This window comes from Electrophorus electricus, chromosome 6 (genome assembly GCF_041902795.1).
Source record: "Electrophorus electricus isolate QZ-2024a chromosome 6, ASM4190279v1, whole genome shotgun sequence".
NCBI lineage: Eukaryota > Metazoa > Chordata > Actinopteri > Gymnotiformes > Gymnotidae > Electrophorus > Electrophorus electricus.
The window spans coordinates 5610290-5620000 of record NC_137502.1 but is presented as its reverse complement, the minus strand read 5'-3'; the positions used below and the strand labels follow the sequence as shown (position 1 = coordinate 5620000).

The 9711-nt window shown below is 39.2% G+C and overlaps 1 protein-coding gene across 3 annotated transcripts in view; it reads right to left on the bottom strand.

Moving 5' to 3' along the window:
• pskh1 (protein serine kinase H1) overlaps positions 1–5423 on the bottom strand; it is an 11472-nt gene extending 6049 nt beyond the window's left edge. The window contains exons 1-2 of one of the 3 annotated variants that reach the window (XM_027003994.3): positions 5347–5423; positions 2889–4030 (exon numbers count right to left, since the gene is read on the bottom strand). In XM_027003994.3, coding sequence (XP_026859795.1) covers positions 2889–3830 — 942 coding nt within the window. In that variant the 5' untranslated portion in view covers positions 3831–4030; positions 5347–5423. Of the gene's footprint in view, positions 1–2888; positions 4031–4995 lie in introns of all 3 variants that reach the window. The other 2 variants (XM_027003993.3, XM_035525682.2) reach the window with 2 other exon arrangements.
• Between the last annotated feature and the right edge of the window lie 4288 nt (positions 5424–9711).

The window sequence follows — 9711 nt, the reverse complement described above, 5'->3', positions numbered from 1 at the left end:
TAAACAGAACTCTACTGCATTCTCAGTATAATAAAGATCTTAGCCTTAAAAAAAACTCAAACGGACAGAGAACAGCTAAGATTCAATCAAGCAGGCAAAATGTAGAATACATCAAACAAAAGAGAACCTGAGACGAAAACAGAGGAGACACTGAACATATAAAAATAAAAGTGTATCTAAAACGTTATAACATTAAAGTTTCAAAAAACCTGTACAAAATTATCCTCTCTGATGCTGACCTTCAATTATTGAGCTGTTTTAAAAACAAATAATAGATCAAAATTGCTAGATCACCATCAGTGTAAATTAAATCCAGTTCTACCATATGGAACAAAACATTATTTTGGATTTTCCAAACAACATCAAGATTATCAATCACAACAACAAAGGGCATTGTTGTGTTTCAGTAGACAGGACTATGCAAACTGTGGAATTCATTTCCATGATGCATTGATGCATTCACTGAATCACTCTGTTTTGTAAACAACTATGCAAACAAATTTGTGCACATCATTGGGTCCATATTGTTAAAAACAATGTAAATGTTCAGGCAAGCAGAATAAACCTGTATATTTACTTTTATACTTTTATTATTTAACATTTTTGGCTGTCCAACAAGAGAGCAAGTTTAATCATAAAATTTGATATTACGTCAAAAATATTTCACAGAAAGTGTAAGGTAATAAGATGTTGGCGATGATCAGCACGCGTCTAAGAAAGACGCTTCGGGCCATTTCTTTTTTTTTTTAACTGTATAAAATAACACATAGCAGTAAAATGAACCTTGTTGGCAACCTCACTGTCAAAAATCACCAAAACAATAACAACAATAATAATAACAAAAAAAAAGAAAGTATGCAAAACCATTCAGCGGCATGGACAAAGAGCAGATTTTGTGTGTCATACATACACATTATGCATATAGGCTGCAGAGACATAATCCAGGGTATATGAGATACACACAGGTATACACCTTCCCTTAGTAGAGAGCGGAAGGCTTACGATCATAAATATAAAGATTATTTAGCACTACCACTTATGACACTTGCGCTGTAGATAAATCTGGTACAAGTACTGTATCTAAAGAAAAGCAAGCATGTCCTTAAAATAACCAGAATATTTGGACTATCGTAAATTGATCACATTTCAGCAGAACCGATGGCACAGCAGAGAGTTTTTCATCATTTTCATGGAAGCCTTTATTAACTCAGGCCTTGCATGTGGTTGGTACAAGTTTTCCTGTCAGAACAGTTGCATATGCTAATGCTGGCAGAAAATTCTTCATTGAACTGCTTGAATGGCTTTAAAATATAATCGGGCATCTAATGTCAGAACCCACACAACGAAACTCTGCATTTAGTGGCGATTCAGTGGCAGCGGGAAATGAGCCCTTTCTGCTAATCTACTGTTGCACTTGGCTAAGGGCTCAACATGTACAGCAACTGCGTTAATCAGCACACAACTTCCACTTTTGAGCGTATAACCAAGGATGCAAAACAGCCGCAAAGTAAATCCATGCCTGAGGAATCGCTCAAGATGCAAAAAGTATAGAAATAAAAAAAATGTCCAACAGTAAAACCTACATTGCTCAGGCCTCTCCTCTACCATGGTCCCCATTTCCAAAGACATCATAAAGTTAAGATAACAAGAGTGTTCAGTGCCATACTCTCTCTACCATTTAATAATGATCTTTGTGTTACGATATTTGTGTTATGAAACCCAGACCATTTTCATACCTCAAAAGTCACCAAGCACCTCTTCCATTTTACAGAATATAGGAACTACTGTTGTCCAGCTTGGCAAGTCAGATGTGACTGGATTCTCCTTCACACTTTGCACAATAACTCTTAGGCTGATTATAAGGCATCTCGAATGGAAAATCAAAATCAGAAAATCATTCTGAAAATCTTTTCTTAAAAACAGAACTAAAATAGATCCTTTTTATCTGTTCCTGTTAAGGGAAATGTAAAACATATTTATTACATCAAAGAGAATGCTGAATGCACTTTTAGAGTAAGCTTTCTAAACATGCTGATTGGGTGCTGTGGATGCAATCAGGAATCTGTGGTCTGATACGGTCCTGTTGTAAACTACTGTACACTGAGAGCACTGAAATGTTTAAATAAGCAAAAATTAATATGCTCGACACTATTCAGATGTACGTCTGTTTAGATTTATGACAAAACCCCATAATTTTAACCATGCTTTTATAATTCAGGATTTTCAAAAAAATTATTATATGGCATAAAAATCACCAGTGTTTTACAAACTCTTTTAAAGAACATCACGCTGTGACTTAAAAAGAATAACCATTTAAAGTAATTATGGCTTAGTAAAACTTCTCTATGTTTATTAAATTAGCCTACCTGTTATAAAACAGACATCTACAAGAGAGCGTTTAAAAAAAAAAAAAAACCCATAACACCTTGATTTTTTTTATGCACCAATTACCATGCTACAGAACAGAATATCTATATAATAAACACACGACCATCAACAGCTGCTAAAGGATAAATTAAGATCTGCTCTTTCATGCCATAAATATCAAGTTTAAACACATTTTAAGTTTATAGTCTACAGTAGGGCTGTACAATATTGATAAAAATACTTTTTGTGATCTTGCAGTAGGGATATGTCTTTCAATAATTTCTATACACAGAAACAATAATTCAGAACATCTGATATTGGTCAGTATACTCATGTGCACAATAAAAATACTGCGATATGTTAGAGAGCTCATTTACTGTAAACGTCTGCTGTACCATTATTGTAGAGGCAATCACAATAATAATTTATTAACAATATATTGTGCAGCTCTAACTTACAGCTTGGAAAACAAATCTGAACATCCACATCTGCAACCATGCAGGATGTGGCAGGATTCCTACCTCCCCGGAGAAGCTGTACTTCCCCTTCAGGATCTGTCTGTAGAGACGCATGCGATTGTCGTCCTCGAAGGGCATGGTGCCACTGAGCAGGATGTAGGAGATAACGCCCAGCGCCCACATGTCCACAGCATTGGTGTACGGCTTGCGCACCAGGATCTCTGGGGCGATGTACTCGGGCGTGCCACACGTGGTCTTCATCAGGCACTCATCGCCCTTCTTGCGTGTGCTAGCCAGGCCAAAGTCAGTGATCATGATCTTGGAATCGGTGCCAGGGTGGTAGTAGAGCAGGTTCTCAGGTTTCAGGTCGCGGTGCGTGATGCCCAACGTGTGCAGGTACTTCACGCCATCCAGTACCATCTGCAGGACGCGTGTGGCATCGCGCTCAGTGAAGGAACCGCGTGCGATGATGCGGTCGAAGAGCTCACCACCCGTGGCTAGTTCCATCACCATGTAGACACGCTCGGCCGTCTCGAACACCTCCATGAGCTGGATGATGTTGGTGTGTCGCACACGGCGCAGCACACACAGCTCCGACTCACACACCTCTCGGCCCTCCCGGTAACGCGTCTCGATCATCTTGATGGCGTATGGCTGTCGCGTGCCCTTGTGCTCCACACGCACCACCCGGCTAAAGCTGCCGCGGCCGATAAGGGCCTTGATCTCGTACTTAGCTGTCACGCGGGGGTCGAACTTCGCTCTGTACTTCGCCACTTTGTTGCGGCGTGGGTCGGCTTGGCCATGGGCCACTGGAGGGCTCTGGGTAGCGGCCCTGGTGGCTTGGCTCTGGCCATGAGGGGAAGGTGAGCCCGTTTTCTCCCCACCGCCCTCCGGACGGAGGAAATTCTTATAGACATCAGTCTGGTGAGGCTCTACCTTTTTGACTAGGTCTAGCTGGACATCTTTGGGGGGTTCTGGGAGGACCTTGCTCGTCCTACACCCCATCACGTCAAGATCCTTCCCCTCTGATGCAAGCAGCACATCCTCATTGCCCAGGCAACAGCCAATCAGCACACGGCACTGGGCCGTACCAGTCAGATGCACAGACCAAAGCTTCCAGAGCCACACTGATAGTTGCACAGTGACTCAGAACTGGGAATGGAGAGCTTCTCTTCAGGTAATGAATAACTGGGAAGATTTTGAATCTGAAAGAGTGACAATATTAGCAAACAATGTTAGAAATACTTCTTCCGAACACAACCTGTTCACAGATACCATAAACCAGCATTGAACTTGAAATATGAAAGTCTGCCTTTATGCTCGTCATTGTGTAATATGATTACAAAGTTATTTCACTGTATCCTTTAGTAACTGAAAGGCCCAATGTTAACATTAAAGAGTAAGATTATTATATTGATTATTTTAAGATTGTTAGATTGTATAACAGAATTACTAAAGAGACCACAAAAATAACATTTATCTAGATTATGTGTCTAAAGTTATTTTGTAAAAACACCACATAACACAAACCAAACCATCACCTACTACCACAAAACAAGGCTATTGAAACATCCTTAATGACACCATGTGAAGCATTATATGTGATCTGTAAAAATGAGACTAAAATTATTTATTGCACAAATCAAAACTCGCATGAAACAACGAGAGCGAGTATAGTGTATAGGCTCGAATGTCAATTTTCTCAGCAATCATCAATTATTGAGCTCGACATGGTCGAGGATTACCATGAACAAAACAAAATAAAACACACACACACACACACACACACACACACACACACACACACCGCTTCTAAAATGGTATGGACTCGAAGAAATGTCAAAGTTTAAACGAACTACAATGTCTCAACACAATTAGCTTTGTAAAACTAGAAATTTCACTGAGAAACGTTGCGTTATGTCATTGTTAACTGGTAAAGCCACATCACACTCCATCCCGTCCTAAAACAAAGTACAATCCGAGCTGTTAGGGAAAAGTAACGATATAACTTTCTGTCCCGCACCTAGCAATTGTTTTTTTCTGCGGCCTGGACAAAGGTAAAGCGCTAGCCATATCCATTATACTTCCACACTTAGCAGCGGTTTAAATCACCACGGATTGTTACACATGGTTTTAAAACGTTATATATCAAAATAGGTTTTTACAACACCTTATCACCGATTTGGTTACACGCGACGGAGGGCGCAACAAAGCGAAATTCCCAAACTTGCCAACGCCAACCTCCTCACCCCACTCTCAGCTGTTCTCTTCATTTTTTATTTTTTTTATTTTTTTATTTTTTTGGCAGATTTCTCGAACTTCTATCCAGTTAAAACGATCGGCTTTATCTCCGCTTTCTACATATGATAATACTGGCATGCCGATCTAAAAAAAATAATAAATTAAAAAAAAAAAGTTATTAAACTAAATTTTGTCCTGGTATTAGTGAACAATCGAAAGACATTAAAAGTTTGAAAATGTGACCGCTAGCTTCAAGACGGTGTTTTCGGAACGGGACCACCTTTTTTCCCGTACAGCCTTTTTTAAGAGCTCCGCTTGTTTCGACCCCTGCAAAAAATATCGTGAAGCCAGAAATATTGTGAAGCTAGACTATTACAAAATGGCTGATGGAGAAACTTTTTTTTCGGATAAATTTGGAGATGATGGAACATGGAGCAATAAAGGACTTCTTAGACTTTTAATGGGCTATTTGGGTTATTTAATGTGGGGAGAGGAAGGTTGGACTTTAGACTGAATTAAGTTGTACATGATGTCTTTACTTTTAGACTTTGTATTATATAAAACATAAATTATAAATAGGTCTAAGCATAGAAACAAATGATTTTTTGACAGATCAAATGACAGAACCTTAATTCCGTTGTTGTTATTATTATTATTATTATTATTATTATTATTATTACATTAAAGTGATTATAGATTATTTGCGTTTTGTTGCTTAAACATTTTTGCATTACAATGTTTTGCATACGTTTTCGTACTCAAAATCCGTCTGTGTTAAAAATATTTTAACCAAATGTATTTATTCAGCACTTGCTAACAATTTTTGTTTGATTTTCGAATTTGGTTTACTTTTATTTTGTAAAAATCTCATTCTTAAAAGTGCTATTTTCCGTGAATGGTTGTTGGCTTCAACTACTTTACTAGAGTTGAAATGCGCTTAAGAAGTTCCAAAAAACTTAGCTGACAGGGAACTCCCTGAAACAGAATAAGTGAAATGTAAAAATTAGGATTTTCAGTGAGCGAAGTTTAAATGGATAATTCCCATTGTTAGGTAGGTTACGTATCAGGTATTCAGCTGCCTCTGATTACAGGTGAAACTTAATTATAGAGGCCATAACTGCATATCTAGAACTTTACCTTTTCTCAGAGCAAGTTCTGAACGCCGGTATTTTGTAGTCTGTTGTGTTGGCTTTTTGCTTGACTCCGCATAACAGCAGTTTACACAACCTCGGGGTTGAAATAATAGCTAAATTAAATGATGAAGGTGTTAAAAATGTGTTCTGAACTAAAAACCCAATCATCTTTAGTTTTCCAAAACGTTATAAAGAAGTTGACTAGACAGAGGGAACCACTAGATGACGCTATTCCTCAAAAAAAGTATACATAAAAAAGCCGTTGTGTTTCCTGCAAAAAAAAAATTGAAAAGTACAGGCTGCGTAATGTCAAATAAAGATCCAAACATAATAAAAGCTGACCTCTGTTCACATTGTCCAGTATTTCACTTCATGTTTACTGTTACTGCACTAGACAAATATTTAGAATATGGATAAGGGAATGTATTTTATTGTTGTTTATAAATGTTTATATTCTTGTACTGCTGAAGACATGGTACACCCCTTTGGGTTTTTTCAATGTGGGGTACACAACAAATATTAAACTGAACAGTGCAAACTCCTATAGAAAACAATGCTGAATTAATTAAAAATCTATTTATATTTTCACAGATGTCTCTTGATATTGTCACGTGGTGCTCTGTTGCAGGTGTTATATTCAGCACTGCAAACCCTCTCTTCCCCCTATACTGAACAGCAATGTTGTAGTCTGATTCATCCAGAATGGAACTCGGTATATGTCTGTGGCAGCGCTCCCAAAGAAAAAGTGATTGCTTCAAATCCAAACAGAGCAGTGGGATAAGGCCACTCTGCTCTGAATGCAAAATGGAAATGCCATACAAAATGATAAGCTGCCAACTTAGTGACAGTCAACGGTGGCCCATAAAGGGCACAGACTTTGATCAGATAAACTGCTTTAGATAAAAAGGACAGGGGACATAGGATGGGTTGGCGTGAAAGAGAGAGGACAAAGGGGTAATGTGTGATCCTCTCTTTATGAACGGCACGTTGCAGGATATGGTGAGATGTGTTGGACCACAGGGCCAAATGCCTTATTGCAGTATTTGGTCCTGCTCTTCTCTTCATGAGGCCCTCAATCAGTTGTTTTGTGGGGGAATTGACTTGGTCATCCTGTAATGTGTGTTGCACAGACCCTCCATAACAATCTGCAAAACAGATCAGCAGATTCAGCATGATTCAGTATGACGGATAGTTTGGTCTTCAACTCTATTCTGTTTGTCTAGTGGTTCCAATCCCCTCTGTCTCCCTCTCTCTCCCTCTCCATATCCCATCTTCCTCCTATCTACCCAAAAAGGTCAATATCATCTGTTAAACCCAAATTTGCTGACTGGCGTGCATTATTTATCAGCATGAAGATAGAATTGGCTCTATTAAAAGCAGCACTGGTTCTTTCTCTCTCTCAATTATTCTCATGATAATCAGTCTTGGCCTGTGGGCCTGTCCAAACGGGCTATCTGAACAGGGCACCGCTGAGATCTATAGCTGTTCAAAAATTTGGCAGTCTGGACACAAAGTGTGGAGTGAGTTTGTAAGTTCAACACTGGCTTGAGCTTCCCAGGCTGCCCTGAGGGTGTTTTATGGTCGAGAAAGTTTTAATTCCCAATTCCCACCTTAATTCCCCCCAAAGCCATGCTCATCATGCAGAGGGCTCTGAAAATAATATATCCAAATATTTGGAGGATTATTCACTTTTCCCAGGTCTGGGAAGCATGCTCTACTTTTTCTCTGTCTTTAATCAGAACTCACAGCCAGCCAGTGCTATATGTTCGGTACATAATCTGCGGTCAGATAGAGCTAAAATTCTAGACACATTTTGTGCCTGCGTTGCTATTCCTGGCCTGCACTCCTGTTTCATGGCATCTCCAATGGCTCCAGTGGCTCCCTAGGCGAGAAACAGAGACACAGAGACTGTGGAACATCTTTAAGAGGAAAGCCCTTTCTGCCCTGGTTTCAGAAGTTGGCTCCACCGCATCAAAATGGCCAGTTCAGAAGAAATCAATAACTGGGTTCCAATGGGTCAAACTTAAATGCTGCCTTGAATGTGTTTGTAAAATCTATCATGACAATGAATAGGTGCTGAGGCTAAAGAGAGACTAGTTTAGTTCAAGAAATAGCACTGGCGAAATGTTATGAAAACCACATTTTATAACAAGCTCTATGGGTTGAACATTCAAAGACAGTGAAACTCTATACGTTGTTATGCAGTAGAGGTTGGGTGAAAAGAGGGATAGCCAAGTTAGAAAATCAATGTGCTATCAGTAAGAAACACAGGCATGGGTCAGTTTTTTCACCAAATGAAAAGGGTGGACAGATGAAGAAAAGGAAAACAACATAAATAGATGACTGGTTTTAGAATTAAATTATTCATGTGTTTTGGGTCAACACCTTAAAATTCCTCTCAGATTTGGTGGCTGTAACTTGAAATTTTACTTAGTGGTTCAAAAAGCTTCCATGGGATGACAGAGTGATGAAATAAGAATTAGCTACACAATTAGAGTTAGCTACACTAGTTCGGTCAGAAGGAGATGTAGTTATATGTCTTGGGTCAACAGTTCAAGCCAAGCTCTAACTTCAAGGATTATCAAACTGAGGAATGAAAAAGGACAGATTTAAAAAGTAGCAGAAAACAAAAGCATGTCAATTAGTCATATTATGTCTCCCAACTGTGGCGTTTCTAGCATTCTACCATGGGTGCATGAGAGGACTGATGTAGTAAGGACTTTAGCTGAATGCTTAAGAACTCAAAAGCACTTGTAAAAGCACTCTGGAGCCCCTTCTGCAAACTGAAGGTCTTAAAATGCACTATTAAATGCGCTAGTTCTTTTACCACATAATTGAAAAATATTTTTGAACAAATGCAGGTTCTTTGAAAGTGAAATGGTAACACAATAGACAAACTACACCCACTCGAAAGGCCACTTCCCAGCATTCTCTGGGGTTTTGGGTTTTTTTTAAATGAGTTTGTTTGCCTGGTGATTGCTGCCTCCACAATTAATGCATATGAAGAATCAATGATAAACTGCACAGGGAGTCATTATTCTGTCTATTTAACCTTCCCATTGCTGCAGGTCTTTTGTCTACCTGAGATGGCGCCTCCGTTTGGCAGCATTTGCCCGTTCCTCTATGCCAGCCTGCTTAAGCTCAGCAGACCTATATGGACAGCCCTCTTCAAATCGCTTCACAGGACTTCAATTGCACTAAGGTCACTCAGCTGTTGCATTGTAGCCGCTGTCCCGAGGGCAAGGAGCTTAGAATGCGTGATTTCACTGCACTGCTGTGCTTGAGCAGAAAAGAATTGATCTTTTTTTATCTCCATCTAAAGAAGATAGAGTAAAACAAGGATTTCTCATCTAAACAGAGGCTTTCAGGTATCAGTTATACAAGGCTGCAAATGGTAAATCACAATGTGCTTATATTTGCTTTCCTCTCTCATCCAACCTGAAGCGTAATTCACTCAGGGATTCAACACTTTGTGATTTGAGCTTTTTATTTCAGATGCATACAAAATGCTG